Raw genomic sequence first — 24,815 nt, 5'->3', positions numbered from 1 at the left:
TATCGTTAATAAAATATACTGCATTGGCAGCAGTTCCATTATTATTGATGTGAAGAGGGGAGGTGGGGGGGGGGGGGTGACTGAACCTGTTTCGTCAGCTGTATTTGAGTCACCTCTTTTTCTTCAAGAACATAGCGTGCAATATCTACGTGTCCTTTCTCACAAGCTCTTTGTAAAGGTGCAACACCATCTTTGCTGGAAAAATCACCGTCTGCTCCCCTGTCTACAAGAATTTTGGCAGTTATGAAATGTTCATTTTCACATGCTTTATCCAACGAATTTTCACCGCTAACGGTTGCTGTGTTCACATCAGCTCCATGATTTGTTAGGTATGAAACAATTATTCTGTGCTCTTTCATTTCTGCAAGAAATCTTCCTGATCAGCATTATTTAAGTCATCTCCCTTTTCAACAAGATAGCGTGCAATCCTAAAATGTCCATTCTCACAAGCTCTTTGTAAAGGTGTAATGTCATCTTTATTGGCAGAATTCACGTCTGCTCCCCTGGCTATAAGAATTTTGACAGTTGTGAGATGCCCATTTTCACATGCTTTATCCAAGAAACTTTCACAGTCAAAGGTTGCTGCGTTTACATCAGCTCTATGGTTTAACAGATGAGAAACAAGATGATGGTATCCTTTCATAGATGCAAGGATGAGGGGATTAAAACCGTCTGCATCAGATGCATTTACGTCAGCTCCTTCTTCCAGAAGATACTGTGCTATTTCACGTGTCCTGTTTTTACATGCGTTTTGTAAAGGTGTAACACCATCATTCGTTGCTGAATTCACGTCGGCTCCCCGATCGATAAGAATTTTGGCTACTCTGAGATGTCCATTTTGGCAGGCTAAATGCAAGGAACTATCACCGTCATGGTTTGCTGCATGAGCATCGGCTTCAAGGTCTATTAGGTGTGAAACAATATTTTCATATTTTCATTTTCAACCCTCTTTATCAGCTGCATTTACGTCAACTCCTTGTTGGAGAAGATATTTTGCAACATTCAGATGCCCTTTGAAACTAGCAAGATATAGTGGTGTATTACCGCTTCTCGCTGTAGAATTCACGTCTGCTCCCCTGTCAACAAGGATTTCGGCTACTGTGAGATGTCCTTCTTCACATGAAAAATGTAACGAACTAACACCGTCATGATTTAGGCTGGCTACCAGGCTACACTAGTCTACAGCCTCAGGCTATTCATGCCCGATAATGACAGAAAAAAAATAGCCTAGATAGTTTAGTCTACACAAGACAGGACTCTTTAATTAGAAAAAAAAAATACATCTAACGTTAGGTCTAGATCAAGTTACGTCCGTACTCTAGGCCTATTCCTTCTGGATCGAACCAAAGTTTTTTATGTCATGTGAATTTGTAATGTAACTTTTTTACTTGTAAGTTGAAGCATGCAGCATGGGATCATGCATGCATTTCACGCAACCCAGTCTCACTAGGGTCTAAATAAGAATTAAAATACAACTTATTCTTAACTGTCTCTATTTTGTCCATTTGCCTATTTTTCACATAATCTATTGTCAGCTATTTAATTTTAAGACAGTATGGTATGGAGTAGATAATTGAACATTGACACTAGATTTAGGACTCTAAGTTTTAGTTTTAGCCTTCTTAGTTTTATAAACAGGCCTGCCCTAGGCCTATTCTAGTCGTAGATCTTATCAAAAGAGGAGCAGTCTTTAGAATTATAGGTGCATCGAGATTCAAATTGTTCTTTTTGCCTTTAAATTTGCATGGGTCACTCTTAAGTTATTTAACTTCTTATGTGCCATGGTGGAAACCCCCTGTGTGCGACGTTATTCTGAGACACGAAGGTAGTCATGCTTTGAGAAAGAATTCTGTGTTTCCAATTTGTATAACTTCTTCAAATTTCTGTTAAGCTGTACATAATAGTGAGCAAAGTGTTAGAGGAATGCCAAACTTTGCTTTGATATAAATTGTATGACAAATCTATTGCCAATATTTATTTAAAATGGCCAATTGCTACATTACTGTAAAGGCGTGACTTTTGCACATAAAACCATGACAGAAACTTAGAATGTAATTGCGAATCTAGTTAGGAACACCGCTTGATAGTTAAAACACCAAATAGACTGCAAGCCGTAAGTGAGAGGAACAAAAGCGCGAGAAACGCTTTCATTGTACCGGGGGATTAGCGATTTATCGATCAGTTTCGGCGGCTTTGTTTATTGAGCAGAATATGCGAAGTTGGCACGTCGTCGACTGAGTCGGACGTGCGAACGTGGCACATAAAGAGTTAAGATTAAGATAGACTACATGCAGAGGCCATAGATCTACTTTAAGTCTAGTCTAGTGTAGTGACGTAAGTTAGAAATTTTAAAGCAAGATATTACTGTTTTTTTATGCTAATAAACGTGCACATTTCTTGAAACTTACAGGGAGGAAGAAGTAGCAACAATCTGCTAAAACGTTAGAAAAGAGACGCAAGACTCTGCTGTCTAGACAAGTCTTAGACTTAGACTTAGTCTGCATAGCCTTTCGCCGAAACTTTCGGATTCGGAGCCTGAGGATTTTTGACTAGGGTCTAGGCCTAACAAAGTTACTTCACAAAAAGTTAATAAGTTATAGTAAAAAAATATTGAAATAGTTTTGAATAACTTACTCAATATCTGCAGATGAATTTCTCTTGAGGGCTAGGCTCACGAGTAATTTTCCCCGCGACATTTTGTTTTCATCCAAGTACCGTACATGCTGACTAGCCGGGCCATGTGCTGACTGCATGCATCAATTGTCATTAACAGTGTTGTGCTGTATTGTTTTAATGTACACTCGGTTAGTCTTAATCACACACTGTGTTCTATATAAGGATCACGAGCTCATCAAGATATTTACTAATCATTATTGTTTCGTTTAGATATTTTGAACATCATGTTTCATTATTGAGCAAGTACATCTAAAGAAAGTAATTTACGTTCAAATTACAGAACAACCGGCAAAGTATTCACATATATAAATAACAGTGTCTGGTAATTAAGTCTAGCTTTGTAGATACATGTACTGCGTTTTTGCTTGGGGACAGTGCAAGTTAAGTCATATTGAAAACTTTCGCCCTAATTCACGCAGAAAATCCGACGTAGCAGACGCTGGAGAAAGTGAGTGCGTGTGGGGCGAGTGGCTAGTCGACACGTTAACGGGGGTGGCCTGCAGCACCGTGCGTGGAGGGACATCATGTTCACATAATTTCACGCGTAGTGTGTTGTGTGTAGGCGGCAGAAATCGGGTTAAATCTCCAGTTGAGATATAATCTAGGACCTTATCATTCCTTTACAACATTATTTCAGTTGATTACCTGTGCACAACACGTGTATATAAGCACCCGATTGCAGACAGCAGGTGGCAAGCGACCGTTGCAACTACTTACATTATTACCACCTCCGAAGAAAATGCACCAGTCCGACTAGAGCCATCGTCGAAAAATGAGAAGGAATGTGAAATATATTTGGTTGTTTTTGCTCCCAAACTTAGCAGTTATGTTGCTCATAAGGCTGCTACGTATCTAGATAATGTCTCACATACAACTGTATCTTGATATTGCATTGAAAATGATATTTGGCGAGAAACAAAAGCTTGAAATCATAGGAATTCACACTGCTGACGACGGCAGACAGTGAAGGTCAACGGCTCAAATTTTCGTTGGTAGTCTCGTCACGTGATAGCTCTGTGTGGATTGTACACGTTCCCTATGACAGCAATTGTGACTGGGTAGTCTAGCTTTACTGCTTATTTGCGTCAGGACTGCTCAACCAATGAACAAGATTCTTATATCACAAAAATGGGAAGAATCTCTACTTTCTAAAACCGCGCGCCCCAAGTTCGTACGACTTTCCGTTCTCGAGATATCCCGTGTGGAAGAATTGCAAGACGGCAAAATGAGCTCAAATTCGTCAAATTTGGACTGTTCGCCATATAGACAAATCTACTCATAAGGTACTTTTCTAATCAAATTTGCGTCACGACTACAAATGTTACAATAATGATATATACACATAAATAATCCCTAAAGTGTCTACATTCAGAATCCGGGCGCCTCAAGTTTGCTTCTTAAATATCTTAAAAGTTATGGCAGATTTTGTGGAAAAATGCGTCGATTTTTGACCCGTTTTACGTGTTGTAGCGTTCGCGCGGAAGCGCGGCTTCGCAGATGACCGAAAGTTTTCAATATGGTAGATACTGCGTTTGGCAGTTACAGAAAAGAGCTTTCCAAACATTGTTTTTTCAAAAAACTGAATATGTCATATGAACAAGAATTGCCCACTGACTATATTTATGCCAAAAAGCGAAAATCGACAAAAAAGAAAATCCTTGGGGGGGGGGGGGGGGGATATAATCTTAAGAAGAAATTAAGGTTTATTCTAAGAAAATTGGTTTAAAGTGGCTGAGATATAAAAAAAAACAAACGAAAAACAGAGTGAGCCATATACGAGGTGAGTCTCAGATATTATTATTTTTTTTTTCAATTCATTCAATCATTTTAATTATAGAACTCAATCGATGCGTAGGCCTAAAATGCTATAAAATGTTATGAGTAAGGTTGTGCTTACTTAAATAATCAGTGATTGCAGGTTCAACTCCAGTCAGATAACAGTATCAATTTACTCACTGATCGCTGTATCATGTAATCCATTTACTAGTGAGTTATTTGGAACTGTTGTGAAAAAAAAATCACTCCGTAGAAATAAACTTCGAAATTGTTGCGTGTAAATGAACATTAATAAAACATTAAGTCTATGGATCCACTACCTGTGGTACCGCTTCCTCATATTACTATACATGTGGAGTTTAAAACATGACCTTGGCCCTTGTAGGCCCCTTTATACACTTATTCGTCGAACTAACTTTCTTTATTCCTCCTTTCAGACCTACTGGATGTGAAACAGATCTGTAAAGATTCCTTATTATGGAAGGCTTGCTTCATCCGCTTCCACCCTCTGAAGGTTTTGTGTCTCTCTAAGTGTGGAAAAGTGACCATTTGCAATTCTATCAATGTACCCATCCTGCCAATTTCGTTGAAAATATGGCAATGTGTTTTCAAGAAAAAGAAAAAGAAATGGGAGTCAAATGTCCTAAAAATAGTCAACAAATTGAAATCCTTTCCCCGAGGGATCTTTCCTGCCAAGATTTGTAAAAATTCGTCATGGGTTTTCAAGAGAAAACTAAAATAATGACGCACAACGGACGATTTACAATAAACAATCTTTAAAGCTGAGTTGGCCTTTTTTCAGATCTGAGGAATATGGAATGAAAATATCCATACATTTGTCGAAAAGTTGTGTCTAAGCGAATCTACCAAGGTAACTGATTTGAATTTATATTTATCTCTATTACATCAACAACAAGTGTACATCAGTACAAGGCGTTGCATTAACAAGTGGTCACACTGCGTATAGGTTATATACCCTGGAGCTGATTTGTCTTTCATTGGAAGCTTACTGCAGCTGCTAATTTAATATGAGGTAGACAACTAAATCATTTCTTAGCTCTTTGTTTGCACACTCATTGTGGAAAGTATCCACCTCAGCGAGATTGACCTAATACAAGGTGTTGGGGACTAAAAGTATTGTTTCCTTGAATTTTTGATTTGTAACTTAGATCAGTGACTTAATGCAACTCCTGGGCTGTGGATGTGGCGCTGTAGATGTAGTGTTTTGCAGCTGAGGCGTCTTTTCGATTGATTATTCGTAGATTCTTGATATTAATACCGTGAACGGGATGGATACGGTTGTGGAATCGTGATCACTTTTAGCTCCGTGAACGTAATGTATCCGCATACAATCGATCCTTTACCTATACATTTATTATACGCGTACAGTGTGTACAGTCTCATACGGACCTCGTATTTCTCGAGCCAGAGAAGACAATCTCCCGAGTATGTATTTCTAACAAAGAGAGTGCAGACAAGATTAATGTTCAGTTGTGATTTTTTTCTCAGTTTGTCTCCCTCTACAAATTAAATTTGTTAAGATCGCAGCTGCTGATCTGTAAATTAACAAACATGTCGGAAAAAGGAACATTATTGTTAATTTACAGATCAGCAGTTGCGATCTTAACACATTATTGATTTGTAGAGGGAGACAAACTAAAGAAATCACACCTTAACCTTCACCCCTCTGAATGATATCCTTCTATCAAGATTAATGTTATACGCAGTTGAACTGGCATCGCTTTGTTTGTCTTTCTTATGATAACTTCTCCAAGTTGTAAGTACACCACGAGCATGAAGAATATATTGATAACATAAAGGTTGGCCTTTGGCCACTACAGTGATTTGGCGTTCTTTGCGCCATTCGAGATCATTGTCATCCGCCAACTTGATATGGCAATGCAAACATATCTCACATTGAACCTTGAACCACCTCTACAATGAAAGGGCAAACACTTTGTTAAACATTATGCCTGGTGTACACCACATGATCTCGAAATAGAGATAACTCAATGCATTTGTGAGCAGTCGGCTGCTTCACAAGGAAGAACGCAACGCCGTACCTCTTTACACACATTTTGTAAGAAAAGAATCTCGTTTTTCTTAAACGGATTGACTTGTGTTGAATAGCGCATATGTGGTTTTACGTGATGACTAAGTAGGCATTTAATATACATTTGTATAAAGCAACCGCGTACCAATGTTCTTTACCAAGGATTGTGGATGAGGATAAAGTACCTTGCCAGGGGTACAATAACTGCAACCATTATACGTGCATACCTTTCATGAGGTTTGGTCGACTCTTTTCCCATTTTGAAAAATGTGATGTAAAAGGAATGTACAGACTTTACCTGATTTTGAAATTAAAACGTATCCTCGCCTTGATTTCTACCAAACATTTCAGCCTTTGACTGCATAAGCTGCTGTGATGGATAGAAAATACGGCGCCGTGCTGCTACTAACATTGGCTGTGTCTGTGTGTGGCCTAGCTGTAGAAGGTAAGTGTATCTCTTCACATGTGGTATCTTAGCTCTGTCCGTTATGTCAGGAAAAAGATGCTAGAACTATTTAAAAAGAGGAAGCCAATCCGAATGCCACCAAATATTATTAACAATAATCATATTTGATATAGATTCTTCAAAAAGTTACAATGTGGCATTATATTAAATAGTGTTCGACTTGCTAATTAAAAATAATAGAAAAAGAAATGTCCTGGGACAACCATTGCATCGTCACAAAGATCGTATAATATTATCGAAACACATGGCAAAGTAATAGTAAACACTGTTTTACTGTGCTAATTTATTGTACGTGTACCAATGAGGCAATTAAGAATAGTCCGAGCTGAATTAAAGGCGGTGATAGGGTATTAAGCTACTTAATCTAATAAACAAAATACCTAATTATTCAAGCTAGCTTACTTCAACAGCTATGGTTCATTTGTTTTTATATAATCAACAACACATTTAAACTGGAAATATTAGGATAGTTTAAATACTGATTTACAAATAACCCTTATTCGACGTACATTGTAGATAACGCTCAGGACATCAGGTCATAAAGGATAATACACGTGATAATTCAGACGCAGAAAACTACAGACATTTTACGAGTATATAGGGCGTATACCTAGCTTTAACTTGAATAAGTAAGTTGTATTTTAAGTATATTGTACGCCAACGTAAAAGAAACATAAGCATTTGGCAGTACTAGCGGGTATTATGTACTTCACAAGGCAGGACAGTTATAAACAACCGATATTCAGAAACAAAGAACTCCCATTGACGGTCAGTTATTGTCTCTGAATGTAAATAAAGCATGAAAATGTGGTCATGACACTATCCCAGACAGGCTAATAAAAGATGCAGCAAATTTTATTCCTAGACCATTGACCCATATTCTTAACCCCTCACTTCGCACAGGAAAAATTCCAAATTCGTTGAAAGTGGCCAGAGTAACACCTATATATTAAAAAAAGGTGATAAGGAAAACTCTGGTAATTATCGGCCAATATCTATCCTTCCATTATATGCACAAGTTTTAGAAAAAAAGGTTAATGATACATTACTTAATTTCCTTTAAAAGAATGATTTATTGTATAAACATCAGTATGGTTTTAGAAAGAAATATAGTACAAAGCTTTCCTTAGTTAACTTGATTAATGATGTTATTAAGTCGATAGACAAAGGAATGGTCACTATAGGAATTTTCGTTGACTTTAAAAAGGCATTCGATACCATAAATCGTAGCATTTTGTTTAAGAAACTAGAACATTATGGAGTGCAAGGTGTGCCCCTCTAATGGTTTAAAGATTATTTAGCTGATAGATTTCAATTTGTAAGTTTCAATGGGGTACTGTCTGGGTACAAACCAATAACTGGCGGTGTACCTCAGGGGTCAGCTTTGGGACCAACTCTTTTTCTTTGTATATTAATGACTTACCACATTCAAGTGACTACTTTACTTTTAGATTGTTTGCTGATGATTCCAATCTATTTCATACATTTCCAGTCGGAAAGTACGAGATAGATTTGAGAGAAGTAACCGCAGAATTAAAGAAAGTCCTAGACTGGTGTAATGTTAATAAAGTTACTATAAATTTGTCAAAGACAAATTAAATGCTAATTAGAGGACGTAGACAGGCAATTAATGTGCAAGGCAGAATTCAGATCATGGATACAGATCTGCATGAAGTAGATGTTACAACTTTTATTGGAGTAGACAACGATAAACATTTGACATGGAAAAGTCATATTGCCAAACAAAAATTATGTATAACCAAAAAAGTTGGTATCCTATACCGACTGCGAAACTTTGTACCCCAAAATATGTTGATTTTGCTATATAAGACATTCAAACAGCCTCATATCACAGGGTATCATTTTTTTTTTTGAGGGGGGGATCTAAAAAGTTGATCTTAATTCTATATTATTAATTCAAAAAATGGCACTACGTGTGATAACATTCAGTACGTACATGACAAGGTCAAGACCATTATTCAGGGATATAAAGATACTTGATGTTTATCAACTGTATAGATTATCTATCTGTAGTTCTATGTATGACTTGATTAATAAGAATTTGCCACATTCGCTGTCAGAATATTGTTCATTAATTCAACATGGATATAGTACAAGGAAAAATTAAGATGAGAATCTTTATATACCAAAGGTAAAGACGAGCTTGGGAAAAGAATGTTTATCTTACCTAGGTATAATTTTTTGGAATGACCTACCAATCAAAATTAGGAAGAAACCATCAAGGTCAAATTTTCGAAAAGCTGTCGTAGAACTTTTGTTAGAAAGTTAATGTACTCCTGACATTTTGTTAGCGTATATTTTACCCTTTTAAATGTAAATACTACTTTTTTGCTATGTATACACATTGTTTATGTTTTTGATATACATGGATTAGAGATTATTATAAATAGATTCATTACGTCACAAACTGTCCATTTAATCAGATTTTTTCCTTTCTTTAGTACTAGAGTAATTGATAATTGGTAACCGTTACACATTACTGAACGGTAATAAACTAAGAAATAATTATACTTTATAACTGCATAAACTGTAAGGGGCCAGACTTAACTAGCATTCATGTTATTTTCTGGTTCCTATTATCCTCGTTTTTAATGTAACTGATACGACTATAAACATGTACAATGATTGTTATTGCATTGGATAATAAACAAATTCATTCATTATATATGCTGAAATGTTTCTTTTACCCGGAATGGAATGTATTTCATTTGTTTCAACATAATCTTTAATGCTCAAGCCATATTCTATAAATACGCTAAATTTTCGGAATCTTTATTTCCTTTGTGGAATCCCCTTCAAATAAATCGAATTACAGGCGAGTCAGAAGGACAAGCCAAAAGTTAACGTTTCCACTGTCGTGGCTTAACTATTTCATTTCTGTTAATATCACCAGTGAGAAACACTGCCCCCATCGTTCAAGGATGGAAAGGTGGCGACATCCGGCTGCCATGTAACTTTGAAGGAGAGCCTGAAGCTGTAATTTGGGTCAAGGAGAGTAGCTCACGTGAGCAGCGAAGGACGACCAAGGCTAGATTCTTCGATGGTATTTTTAAGAGCTGGGAGAAAGGGTTTGACATCGTCAAGAACTTTAGTCTCGTTATTACGGACTTGGAGGTGGCAGATGAGGGTCTTTACTTATGTCAAGTGGTTTTGACGAACTTGGAGGATTTTGAGCTCTCCAATCTTTTGACAGTTAGCTGTAAGTGATATTTTGCTGAAACGGTAGAAGGTATAGTTTATTGTTCAAAATCAATAAAGCTTCCCTGAAATCCTTTTCAAAGCCGTGCACAAGGACATAGTGAGCTTTGTTTGAACTCTCAATATAATTTACCCCTTATTCTTAGGAACTTAGTTTCTTAAGTGTTAAGCCTTATTTAGGTCTTGCAAATAAGAATATCGAATGGAGCTGGCACAACTATTACAATATTTCCGCATTTCCACTCATTCCCACTAATCAGTTAGTAGCCATCCCCTTTAAAGGTAAATCACAGTAAGAAAAAAAATGTATTAGTTTTCATCAATTTACGCTCCAATTCCACTCGCTCCTGCTTGCAGAATCAAGTCGATTACGCCCATTTTGTAGGTTGTAATGTTGTGCATCGCATATAGTGCTACCAGATATCGCACCATTCGTCACAGTAGGTCCAAACGACGGCAAAACTTTAGGGTGAACAGGTTCGAACAAGTTACGAACAATAACCTCGTGGATGCGCATGCGCACTACTTTATGAATGATCCCATGCTTCATAGTCCACTATTGAACGTGCCAATTGTTATCTCCCTATTAACGAGAGGTTACAGGCGTTCATGCTCTTAATGTAACAGCAGAATGCAATTTCAACTTCACAGTATTTAACGTATATGAATATAGATATTCATTGCTATTGCTAGCTCGTTGTCAAAGCACATTGGTCAAGCAGCAAAGTTTTAATAATGTTCTCATCTCAGTACACTTTTTCCATTTTGTCTTTTTTTATTTGTTCTGGTAAATACAACGAATGAAATAATGATGTGTCAGAACACACGCTCTCAACAACGTACCAAACCCGAGCCAGAAGAGCGCTCGAAAGCCCCAAAAGTTTACGTGCCGTACCTTACCGTAACGTACCATACCAATCTAATACAATGCTGGACTTCACTATCAATATTGTTGCCGCTCGATGCACAACAACCCCCACGCAAGTATTTCATCGAATTGGATAACGCAGTTTGCATTTCCCAAAACACAATCTACAGAACAAAGGCAAACATTTTAATTCAGTATTTTGCAACTATTTTATCTTTCCCCCTAGCGATGGCATCGGACCATACAATCGAGGAATGCGTCGATAAAACTCAGTCCAGTCAGAATGGGTGTACATACCAAATTATCACACCTAGTACTACCACGTTAAATCTTACGTGTGCTGTGAGTGGATTCAAGCCTAACATTTCCATGCTATGGACTGAAGAATCTGGAAAAAGACTGAATTCCGTGGTTTCAAGACAGAAAATACTATCCGACAGTACATACGAGAGGAGTGAAACGATATCCATTTCAACTGAACAAGGAAAGGATCAAACCTTCATGTGTATAGCTATTGGTGACTCGCTGAATGGATTATCGACCAAGGAAATCACTCTTCTGCCCATATCAGGTTTTGCACAAAGTTGTTGGTTTTTTTTAGCAAAAAAAAATTACCCCTTATCAGCCTTTTCTATTTTTTTTTTGCTCTACCAAATTATTCATGGAAAGAGGTAAAAATGTTGTAATGAATTTGGATTTGGATTTTTCACCAGAATATATCTGTACGAGTCGATAACTTCGATTATGTAAACATTCGTCATTGAAAAAAAAAAAAGATAACCTTGAGGCTGTCCCGCGAGTTTTTTTTTCTAATATTGTGTGATATAGTGATAATAACTATAATATAAAATTGGCGTAACCTAGTAGTCAAATACTTTCTTGCACTACCCAGTTTACCTAGACATAATGTTGCTGTAACATGTTAATTGTGACCCGCGACAACGGTTTCAGGCAAAAGTCGCAAGAGCAAATTCCCTTCTAGGCGGAGTACAAAGATTTTAACTATTATTTTTGTCGATTTAGGTTTTTTGCAGAAATCGAATCTTTGATATGTTTTCTACATCTACACTAAATTTCATAGCATAAGACTAAGTTTTTCCTATCGAAAATGGAATTTTAAGCACCCTATGTTGGATCGCACTCGTCAGTTTTGAGCTTCTTTCGAACGCCGCGCCAATATCCCCAGTGTTGCTACGGCGCATGGTCTCGCATGCGATTGGCTGGTGCGTCGCATACATTTACATAATTCGGCTTTTGGAGACACCAGTTGCAGCGTGTGGGGAATGCTTTGTCCACGCGTGCATGATTACATGCTCCATTGTTCTTGCTATAGTGGTTTATACGCTCGCTCTGTAGTGCGTGCTCTTCGTTTGGCTTTCTGTCCAAACTATTCTAACGCAATGTTCGACAACGGAAGTGAAACAAAAATCGTGTAGCATGACATAATCGTGTGAAAAGAAAACTAAATATTCTCAAATTTGTCTACTTGTACATGTAGTAAAGATTATGACAGCAGACTGACTCAATGGAAGGCAGATAAGAGGAAAGGAGCGGTCACATGTGACCAATTATATTCAAATACTACACATCAAAATCGCACCAAACTTACGAGTCGTGTTTGGTTTTTTTTTTTTTTTTTTTAATTTAAGCAAAAGGGTCGCCAATGATAAAGACAAATCAACCACAATGAAAACGCGATTTGTAAATGTGTGGATTCGCCACCGCTTCTGTTACATATGCACACAGTCATGGCGTGTGGATGCCATTGCATAATACGTGCACCATACACGTCATGTACATGTACACCGTACGTGCAATTATCGTATTCGCCATCTTGAAAGACGTACTGTTAAACAAAACCAAGCGAAACGCATTCATTGTTTTTCGGCTCCATACGCTGAGCTCCGAGGAAGGTGCCCGGGAAATTTGACTCTCTCAGTGAGCCAATCAGAAGGCGATGTGGTTGCTAGAGGCGGGGCTTAACATCGATTGGCACCATCGTACGGATGGGTGATTCTCCCCTCGCATCGCCGCTCGGACATTGTCTTTGAGAAAGAGGTGAATCTTCAAAGCCTGTTTTCTCGCAATTTTGTCAGGCTAACAACTTAAAAAGTGCGTTTTATTTCTCTTTGTATGCCCACTTATGGTGCCAAAGAATACAAGTGTTTTATATCAATGCAAAGCTTAGGAAATGGGCAATGTGATTCAGTGAAAAAATGAATTTTCAAAATTCCCGACTTTTGCCTGAAACCGTTGTCGCCGGTCACAATTGTTCCTGTTAATTACTATTTACATGTTTCATATTTTCAATGAAATAGAGTAACGAAAGGATAACACGCTTTTCATTGTGTCAATATCAACTTTCAGAAAAACGTGATAACAATGTTGAATTCATCGTTGGACTAGTCATTGGTGTATCCGTCGGTGTATCCATCCTTTTTCTCCTTGCTGGAAAGTTTCTGCAAAAGTATCACCCGCAATTCCTACCAAGAAAAGGTGTTATATATTTTTTTTCATTAATCATTCATTCATTTATTTGTTTTGTGCTTTGTTTTCGAACCCTCCAGATTGCTCTCTCTCTCTCTCTCTCTCTCTACGTATTCTTATATCCGAAATTATCAATTTGCATTTTGCATAAGTTTATTTTTTATTACAGGCCATAGAAATACTAACCACGATTGTATATTCACATGTGCTAGCAGTGTCAGGTGACACCGACAAAAAAAAAAGCGAAATGCGTGTGTGTGCTTATTCATTTAGTTATATAGTGTGAACTTGAATCACAAAACCAACAAAAAGTTGCACGACTCCATTTCATAATATAACTTAAAATAGTGAAAGGGGTCAACCTAGTCAATCTTAATTTGTTTGCACTTTCTGACAGAGCAATAATGTTGATGTACTTTACTGAAAAAAAAAATTCATACAACAACTGAGGAAACTGTGATCTTTATTGGTTTTCTAGAACATGTTTATGTGGATTATACTTAACCAAATATAGTAGAGACCCCTTCTGTCCCTGTCTATATTTCATTAATATTCTCTAAACGCATTCCCTTTCAACTTAAATAAATTTTTGGAGAATGAAGAGACTGCTTCGCAAATTAGTATATTTGAAATGGATGAATTTAGGCTAATTTATTAAGTGTGTTACTCAATCAGCTGCTCATTCTGATATAATAATGATAACAATAATAAAATAATAATAATAATAATAATCACCATAACATTAATAATAATGATAGTAATAGTAATGATAATAATAATAATGATAATACTATAGTTTTTTTTCCTCGCCAAATTCGTACTTATGTCAATCCATTTGATAAAATAATGTTCATTCAATTGAGCATTTCGATCAATGAAATTCGCACATGTGCCTTTCGATTCGTAAAACGGGCATTCAAATTGGCACGTGCTCTTCAGTCATTCAAATTTGCTAGCACTGACATGACTGACGGAAAATGGTATTTCAGTCATTCAATTTCGCGTATGGGCAATCAAATTCCAAATATGTTCATTCAATTTCGCGTAATGTTATTTCTATTTTGAAAGGTCAGAACCGTGATTTGTTTCATTCACACACTGTTAAGTATATAGCAACGATATCTTAGACTAATTACATGTAATTCAAGTTTGTTGTTCTGTAACGGCCCTCTTCTTTTACAGATCTCATCAGAACTACACATGCACCGGTACCATAGATTCACTATATTTTCTTATGTCCAGTCGTGGTAGAACGAGTGAAATAAAGGCGTATCTCTCAAGAAGACAAGGAAAGTGTCATAGAAGCATTTGATTGTAATAAACTTGACCAATTAATGGCTAGAGCTGATCTAAGAACTTTATTCTAAATGGTGATTAACGCAATATAGCATCAACCAAATGAAAATAATGAAACATGAGATGAAAGAAATAATCACGATGTATATTGAACCCTCTTCACAGTTAATGTCAAAACAAACGAATGAAATTTTGCTGTCGAGCATTAAAAACACATACACATATTTTGAAAGTATTGTTGCAAAGGTGATATCAGAATAAAGAATGAATACGAAATATGAAATGTTAAGGTGCTTGCAAACAATACCTATGATGAATGAAAGTGGAAAAAAAGGAATAAAAGCATTAACGTGTCTACTAAATTTTTCTGCATTAAATGCGAAATTGGATGCCCAAGAATGAATTCGAATGAACGAGCGCAGCGTATACGTTATCACGTGACTATATCATGCTAAATCTAATGGACGATTTGCGAAACGGTGATTGTCTTACGAATTTGAACTGAAAAAGTGCTAATTCGAATGATGTTAAAGGTAGTTTGAATTCTCCCAAATGAATTTGAATATAAATATTATAAAATTGAAATACCGAACATGCCATTTAGGCAAAAATTGTGCTAAATGGAATGCTCAAATAAGGAATTGGACTGAAAAAAGTGTGAAATTGGCCGGGAAAACCTATAATGATGATGATGATGATAATATAGGTTTTCCCGGCCAATTTCGCACTTTTGTCAGTCCATTTGATAAAAGGTTCATTCAATTTAGCGACAATCCTCGTCACTGCACATTCTGTCATTCAAAATTGCAATTTGGTCGTTCAATTTAGCATTTCGATCAATGAAATTTGCACATGTGCCATTCGAATTCGTAAAACGAGCATTCAAATTGGCACGTGCTCTTCAGTCATTCAAATTCGCCAACACTGGCCGAAAGGGGTATTTAAGTCATTCAATTTCGCGAATGGGCAGTCAAATTCCTAACATGTTCATTCAAATTAACGTCATGTTATTTTTTTTTTTGAAAAGGTGATAAAATTTAAACGCGTATTTCTATGTGACTTTTTGTTTCATCCACGGACTGTTAAGCGGTAAAAGTATCATATTTTTTACCATATATAACTCGAGTTAGTTGTTCTGTAACGCCCCTTTTCTTTCATACATGTCATTGTAGGCCTACATGTACCAATACTACAGATTTACTTCATCTTCTTACAGTCATGACAACACAAGTTAGATACAGACGTATTTCTCAAGAAGACAGAAAAAGAATTATAGAAGCATTTGATGATCATGACCTTGACTTCCTAGAAGTGACCGGCACACTCGGAATAAAGCACTCATCGGCCAGATAAGTTGTGGCCACATGATGCACTATATCTTCGGACTGGAAGAATCACTAAGCACATTGAAGAAAAAAAACTGTTGCCAAAATCTCTAAAATAAGTACGAAAATATGAAATGTAATGACGCCTGCAAAACAATAACTATGTTGACAAAAAAAAAAAAAATAAGAAAGAACCAAAGCATAAACATGCGTGCTAAATTGACTGCAAAAGATGTTAAATTGGATGCCCAAAAATGAATTTGAATGAACGAGTGCGGCATGTCCGTGATCACGTGACTATATCATTCTAAATTGTATGAACGAATAACGAAATGGTGCTTGTTTTACGAATTTCAATTGAAAAAGTGTAAATTAGAATGAGGCTAAAGGTAATTTGAATGCTCCAAAATGAATTTGAATGGAGAGATCATAAAATTGAACTACCGAACATGTCATCTATGCTAAATTTTGCTAAATTGAATGCAGCAATTAGGAATTGGACTGACAAAAGTGCGAAATTGGCCGGGAAAACCTATAATAATAATAATAATAATAATAATAATAATGATAATAATAATAATACAGTGCTTACACAATATAGCGCATATCGCTACCGTATAGTGTCTCTATGCGCTATAAGGGAGGGGTATGAAAATGGAAGTAAGAAATAAATTTAATGCGGTAATTGTAATTCTAATGGTGTTTTACGTCATGTTTGTTTTTTCCTAATCATCTCGGGAGTGTGCATATTTCGTCCCTCATTTGAATAGGTGAAGAGAGCTAATTCATATCAGATCAAGTGTCATTACAAAGCTTTGAAACAGTTCTTTCTGCCCTTCACAAAGTTTTGTCTAGTGATTTTTATTTTGTGATGCAGGGTCAAATGTATATATATATATATATATATATATATATATATATATACATGTATATATATATATATATATATAGATATATATATTTTACGAAGAGCTTGTGAAAGATTCAAGGAAAAAAAGTGTTCTTTGCTAATATACAGCAGTGCATTATAGTCATTAACATTGGGCGCACGGAGCGGTCTTCGTGCGCCCCAGGTAAATGTATATAATATATGCATAATCATATACTTAATATCATATCACCATTTGATGTTGTAGTTTTTTCTTGATGTCATACTTCACAGGATGCGGCTGGAATCCCTGCTGTCGGAGACCAAAACGAGTTGATGAAGAAGAAACATTAATGCTTGGTATGGGGAAGTTGGAAATAATTACAATGTTTTCTTTCCTTCTTTAATTCTTATTTACCATTATACATGCACATGTTTTTACGTGTCACGTAATGTTAATTAATTATGAATTGTGATTCAAGTACGGTTTGGTGCTTCCAAAAATAAATGAACATTCTTATGAGCAGTTGTGCATTCTTTTTTTTTTCTGTTTTCCCCGAAGAGAATCGGCATGTATCCGCCTAGAGGCGAATTACTTAAAATGAAGAACACAAGAGATTCAAATGCAAATATTTACAAGTTCAAAAGAGCACCAAATTGCTTACAGGAAATTATAGATTATTCCTGATACCCAACACTAAAGTTCTGTAACTAATTGTAGAATCCATTAAAAAGAATGATTGGAATAAGAAGGATTTGCAGTTTTATATAAATGAAAATAGGGTTACTCAGGCGTGCTATGGAATAGTAGCAATGAAAACGTGAACAAATTTATGAAAAATGATACTTAAGGTGACACTGACTTGTACGGTAATTCATCTTTGTTTCCGTCAAGTTTCTGGTCTTCTTGGTCTATGTTTGTGAAGAAACGCAAAATCAAAAACTGTACATAATTATGTTGAAATGAACAGTAAACATTGCATAGATAAAATGACGCCTAAGGAACATATCTGAATTATAAAGTTTTTAAAAGAAATGGATAGTCGTGAAGTGATAAAGGCCTGGTAATATACAATAGGGAGGAATAACCAATGCACTTTAATACCTGGGTTTTTTTTTTTGTGTGTGTGCATGCATATAATACCATAGGTATGGAGAGTATGCGTATAATTATAAGTATATTTCAATGTTTAATTAATTTTTGTCTTGGTTTTGCTTGCCATTAGCACCGCTCTCACCATCACTTACGAAGGAACAAGTACAGCAAATCAAAGAAGAGCTGAAGGCATATTACCTGTTGTCACGACGCAAGGTCACTGTGGATCCGCTAAACTTTACGGATAGTGTTAACTTGGATGCCATTTACACAAATCTGAGTCTATCAGACCAAGGTGACATGCGCAAAGCTTCACCTATAGCGTACGAAGACCTTGTAACCAATGATGGAAGTTCAAACCTTTCAAAGCGCATTTTGATCCAGGGTGAAGGTGGCGTGGGTAAAACAACGCTGTGCTCTAAGATTGCTTGGGATTGGTGCCAGGGACAGATTCTCCAGGACTTCGATATGGTGCTCGTAATCCCTCTTCGAGATGTGACCGACGGGAAAAGTATAGGTAGTATAGTGCAAACGTATTTATCTGACTCAAATGTAGCAACACAGGATCAAATAGACGGATATATCTCGAACAATTTGAATAGAATTCTTATTGTGTTTGATGGATTCGACGAGTTTAACGGGAAAATCGAAGAAAGAAGCAGCAGTGAAGTCATTCGAATCTTAGGTTTAGAGCAATATAAGTCATGCAAGGTAATTGTGACCACAAGGCCATGGAGAAGACATGAATTTACTGTTGTGAAGAGGATTGCCGAAGCTTACACATTTATCAGAGTTGACGGATTTAACAAGGACAATTTATCAGTTTATATCGAGAAATACTTTATAAGACAGAAGGACACTCTGGCAGAAGACTTGATCATTTTCATGGAGGAAAATGATGTAATCCAGTCGAACATGGCCCCGTTTCCTATCTACTGTGCAATGCTTTGCCTAATGTGGGAAAAATTCAGTAAAGAGAGACGAGAGGAATTGACAAGAATGCAAACTTTCTCTGAGATTTTTGGAGAAATGATCAACTTCCTGGAAGAACACTACGCGTCAAAAGCATGTCAAAATGTAAGGAGTCAGAACGCCCTTGAGCATTTAAAGGAAGCGGATAGGGCAATTCAGGACATAAGTGAGATAGCATTGACCGGGTTGTTGCAAAACAATATGACATTTCAAGAAGACCAATTTAGAAAATGTCCTGATACTTTGGAAACATGCTGCAGAGTCGGGGTTTTGACGATAGAAAGAGATGTCATCAACAGGGGGCGTCAGCGCAATGTCAATACTCAATCCCTCGTTTTATCAACCGTTTCGTTTCCCCACAAATTGTTCCAAGAATATATTGCAAGAGTATACATTGAAAATGTGTACACCAATAATCACGCCGACTACAGCCAACTGAAAAACAAACTCCTTGCCAAGTTTGAGCAATTCCGCTACCTGCTGTACTTCATCTCAACTCTACGAAATGAGATTCGTCTTGATATTATCGAAGGATTGACAAAATGTGCCCACCAGTATTTCTGCGTTGACGTTGCATTTGAATGTCACACTGATGAGGCAGCTAAAGCAGTGGGAGAACGATGGGATAAATACAGAATGTCTCCTGATATGTCAGAGCACACAAAGTCTGGAGTAGTCTTCATGGTGCACTGTAACCAAGCGGTGAGTTGGTCATTGGTTTCCAAATCGGGAAAAAAATGTTCGAAACAATATGCTGAAGATGTATGTGTGTGTGTCCTAGCGTGTGTCCGTTTGTCTGTGTGCGCACGTCAGAGAATTTGAAATCCTCACCTTCTTTTGCTGAGAAAAATCAAACTCTTTCATGGTATTATGAGGCCAGTTTGAGGCGTAACGCCATAATGCGTATTCAGTATTGTACCTGTATTTAGGGCTCATAGAACAGTGTTGATGGAGTCAAACCCAAGACACTCAGTAATGACTCGTATAGTAGAGACAAGTCTATTTCTCGGCATTACGTCAATAAAGATATAAATATTGAAAGTATCACAATTATTCATTTGCCTTGATCCCTGGATTTTTAGCATTCCACTCTTAGTGATCATCACTGTTTAAACTGTCAGTATTCTTTCCCATTAGCGATCGTTACATATCGACCGTTCCAACTGCGGAAGAACTTTGTTACTTGACCTGGCGGAAGGAATGTGTTCCAGCACTGTGCTGAGCGAAGTAACGATGGACTTGTTTAACTCAAAATTTGAAACTGACTTCTACAAGACCGTAGCAGACAAGGCTTCGACCTGTCAGGTAAGATCTTCAACAACAACGACATTACATGTGCGCTTGCCAGGAATGTGTGTCACAGTGTATCACAAAACCAACAAAAACTCGGACCCCTTGGTTTTACGTGAGGACTGAAAAAAAAGGAAAAGGTGAAAGTGGTCAACCAAGGAAATATTGAGTTTTCGTATTGTCTGAAACATCTATTCTTGATCTACGTTATTCTTAAAATTTAATATCATAAAAGGAATTGAAGAGTATTTTGTCAACAGTTTTTCTGCAACTCTTCTTTTTGTATGTGGTTAGGCATTTATTAGAGACCTCTTTTCATTTCTAAAAAAATGCACACTCTTCAGTTTCAACTCTTATGATATTTGAAAGGATGATTCTTTGAAAGTTGGCATTATTTATTAAAAGAATATTTTAATATAGAGCATGCTAAATTTCTGTTTAATTTGGTAAACATTCTTTTGATGTTGCTCCGGTGGTCTACATCCTGTCTTCACTTTTGCTCTGTTTGTTGTTGTTATTGTTGTTGTTGTTGTTGTTGTTTTTGCCCATTCATCGCACAGCTATCGAAGTTTGGCAAAGAATAAGATCTTGAATTGACATTGTACTTCATTTTGTACTCCAGAGCTTCTTTTCTCATGTCACATTTTTCTTGAGTGTGTGTTTTCTTGTAAATATATAGATATGTTAAAATAATGCATTTGAATTGAATTATATATCATTTTAAAGCGTAGAGTCTGCTCTTTCAGAATCTGGCCTTTGCTATAATCCATGTCTGGCGGCATTTCCACGGTGTTATAGGAAATAAACATTTCACTGCCTTAAATAACATCTCATGGGATCAAAGGTCAAGGGTCAAACATCCGGCTAAATTCTAAAATTATGTTATCTAATGTAAATTTTACACTACTTTCTCGATACTTATATATAGCTCGATGCATACACTTGATTAAACGTCATTCACCCTTTATGCGCCACGGTGTAAGCCCCCATTCGCCACATTATCTTAAAATTATAACCGAGGCATGCATTGTTAAAACATTCTGTTTTTCAGATCCATGTAACTTTTTTAAAGATGTTTATTGCGCTTGATATGCAACAAGTTAAATGACAAGACTATGATTATGTTGGTTTTTTTTTCATATCACAGTGGCTTCTATTATTTTTGTCCAGGCATGATTTTCGTACACAAAAATCAAGATCAAGTGATCATTTCTAGTATTGTCGTGAATAGTGGATTGTACCTGGAAATAATCATTCACAAAAGGTTGTAGATTGAGGGGTCACAAAACATAAGGGGTCAAGGTTAAAACGAAAAACGCCAAATTTTCAGATGTTTTCTATAAATTGAAATAATTTTGCCATCCAAATGAAATTCTCGTTCAAGGAATGTATTACAAAGCACCCGACATGTTTGTGATCGTTCAAATCTTTCGAACGCCCCATTTAATTTTTGTTCATTTTTTTCTTGTGCCAACCATGTGAAACTGTCGTCTCACATTGCTGAACTGTACTGTAGACCTACAGTATGAAAAGAATCATACAACGATGGCAAAGAGACGATATCAGTCGCCATTGCGACATTTCTAGTTTCCTCATAAGTTATGTTTGCCAGATAATTTTGTTGGTTGTTGTGGGGATGTTTCGTTTTTCTGCAGATACAAGATCTTGCATTGACCATAAGTTACTGGAATGACAATCTTCAATATAAGTCCTCAATGGGAAAATATTTGGCACGTTGGGTTTGCACAATGCCATGTCTTTCCACCTTCAGTGTGAGATGCCACAATTTGCCCAATGGTTTCTTCTCAACAGCAGCCGACATGGCGCAATCCTGCCAGGTATTTCACTTTTACTTTGTTTATATATAACAGAACATATTTTTTTTTTTCATCAGACATTTCCCTTATTGAATAAAATCATCACTTTGTACAACGCACACTCACTTTGTACAAGGTGTCTGAAATAATATATTTCATTTTATAACACATCAACCTCATGGTGTAATTATTTCTTTTTGTTTATCAATAGAATCGGTTTCGGCAATTGTTCCATCAATCAACTAATATGTGTGTCATATCTTTGTGTGTGAGCACACGCTTTAAGGAAATAGTGCTTAAGGGGTTTATGGTTATAAAAATGTGTGAGAAAAAATATCTAGAAGTGTTTAGGGATGATGACTAAAGCAAAAAAAAAATCACAAACACAACTTTAAAGGCATGAACATTTATATGTGGATATGTTGTTTTGTCAGCTCTCAGCAAAACCATTCTACAATCACTTTTTTTTCTTAATAAAGTGACATACAGAAGCCATAAATGACTGTGTTTCAAGAGATATCATGATATAAGCCGACATTATACATTCAAGGCAAAGTTTATATCATCTTTCAACAAAAAATATGTATATATTTCACTTCGTTTGGTAGAGAAAAAGATAAATAGAACACCGTCATGTAAACTGCAGTGGTCGAAAATTGCTATATACAGATGCATCAAAATACGCAAAGTGCAATTTGAGTGACCACTAAAAAAGGCAGAACCGGTAGAGTATTACCTGACCCTGCATCAAAAAAAAAAGAAAGAAAGAAAACAAAACAAGTCGCCAAAGTCGCAAACATGGATTTCATTTATTATTATTATTATTATTATTATTATTATTATTATTATTATCATTATTATCATTTTTGTTATGATTGTTATTATCATTGTTTTATTCCGGAAATAGAGAATCTATGAAGATGTGCAACACTTTTCTAAAATATAAGAGACTGCGTTGCTGTGGTTACAGCGTATTATTATTGCTGCAGTAAATCAGGGCATATATTTTTTTTTGTGATCGAGCTACTTCCGCATTTTAGAGCAATGATCATGAAATTTAGCCCGCACATTGATCTTTGCCAAAAATGTTCAAGTCATATGTTTGAATATTGCAAACATTGCTTTGCCATGGCAACGACATATTAGTACAGGTGAACGAAAGATTTTAGTGATCGGAAACGGTGTCTCTTTTTTTTCAATGAAAATGCTTGAGCTTGACTCACACAGTAGTATCAGGGTAAAGAAAAAAAAAACTCAAACTCAACTAATTTGGAAATTGAGTTGCTATTCGAAGTGCATATTATGATATTCTAAATACAAAACATTACATGAAATTTAAAATGTTATGGATTGAAGAATTACCTTTTTTTCAAGCAAAATGTCCAAGAACTTTGGTGCCCACAATGCCGGAGTAAAGCCTTTTTTCGAATGTGTTGGATATCATGAAATTAAAGCAGGACAAAATAGAGTATAGATTATGAATCGATTTTTTGAGCAATGCTCATGCAAATTTGGTGCACATACTGTTCTTTGGAAAAAAGGGGATCAGCACACATGTTCGAATTTGTTGTAAACTCCGTTGCCATGGTAACGGCACATATTCTCCTTTGCTCTGCCGTTTTCATCGCTGGTCAGACTGAAGCTGGTCAGCTTCCTCCTGTCATGAGCACGTAGCCGCTACATGGCGCTAAAGCCAATAGGCCTATCGCGAATCGTGCTAGGTTTAGGGTTAGGACAAGAGTTAAATGAATACTGTACAACATACATAAACACTGCGTAGCACGGAGACAAATATCTTGAAATCACCATCAGTCACTTACAAATGACATGGACCTTGGCAAAGAAATAAGGGGGGGGGGGTGTTTCTTGGGTTTTGCCAAACAGTATTACACTAACATACTCTGAAACTGCACTTTGGTTTCAAATTGATTTGGCCTTAAAATAATCACTCCCACAGTAATAGGCTTTCCGGGCCAATCTCACAATTTTGTCATTTAAGTTCCTTTTCCGAGCATTCAATATTACGCCTTTCATCCTGGTTTTTCCGAAGCAGCAATGATAGAAATGAGCGACAAAGAGAGATAGAGAGAGAGAGAGAGAAAAAAAAAAAAGGAAATGAAAACAGGGTAGTCAAATTCCATATCCAACAAATGTTTGTTTTGCTTTCGCTTTTTGATTTGTTTTTTCATTCATTTCCTGCAGATCTGCGAACTCTTGATCGTGATCGATTCGGGTCGGATTTCAGAGTCAGAAGCAACAGCAGCAGCCGAATTTCTGTGTCATATGCCACATCTTAGACGTGCCCGTATCACGTGCGAGAACCTACCCAGGACATTCTTCACGACAATTGATTCACAGACCTCAACCTGTAAAGAACGAGTAAGATGTTTCGACTAGTGTAACATTACTCGTGAATAATAATGAATTTGTTTCATGGAAATAAGAGTTTATACCGAAGGAAACTCGATGGGGGTTATGCTGCCATATTAATAGTGTATGCCGTCCGGCGCTCTCACTATTCACTTAGCGCCTTTTTCTCACAACCACGTATTGATAAATATCTTCTGATGATTCATTACGTGCAGCAGCAAATGTATCTCTCTCCT

The 24,815-nt window shown here is 36.6% G+C and overlaps 1 protein-coding gene and 1 long non-coding RNA gene across 2 annotated transcripts in view; both read left to right on the top strand.

The window, feature by feature from the left end:
• The window catches only part of LOC139742354 (uncharacterized), a gene marked incomplete at its 3' end in the record, with an annotated part of 98,379 nt that extends 78,620 nt beyond the window's left edge, over nucleotides 1-19,759 (top strand). The window contains exons 4-6 of the mRNA XM_071652933.1: nucleotides 13,426-13,554; nucleotides 17,329-17,394; nucleotides 18,261-19,759. Of these exons, the coding sequence (XP_071509034.1) occupies nucleotides 13,426-13,554; nucleotides 17,329-17,394; nucleotides 18,261-19,759 (1,694 nt within the window). The remainder of the gene's footprint in view (nucleotides 1-13,425; nucleotides 13,555-17,328; nucleotides 17,395-18,260) is intronic.
• Nucleotides 19,760-19,791: 32 nt separating this feature from the next.
• Nucleotides 19,792-22,169, top strand: LOC139742387 (uncharacterized). The gene is made up of 3 exons (XR_011711672.1): nucleotides 19,792-19,804; nucleotides 20,240-20,407; nucleotides 22,048-22,169. It is a non-coding gene; the product is annotated as an uncharacterized lncRNA (long non-coding RNA).
• Nucleotides 22,170-24,815: the final 2,646 nt, after the last annotated feature.

This window comes from Diadema antillarum, unplaced genomic scaffold, assembly GCF_040938485.1.
Source record: "Diadema antillarum isolate AM-2024a unplaced genomic scaffold, OU_Dant_1.0 seq00000998_RagTag, whole genome shotgun sequence".
Classification (NCBI taxonomy): domain Eukaryota; kingdom Metazoa; phylum Echinodermata; class Echinoidea; order Diadematoida; family Diadematidae; genus Diadema; species Diadema antillarum.
This window is presented reverse-complemented; position numbering and strand designations above follow the sequence as displayed.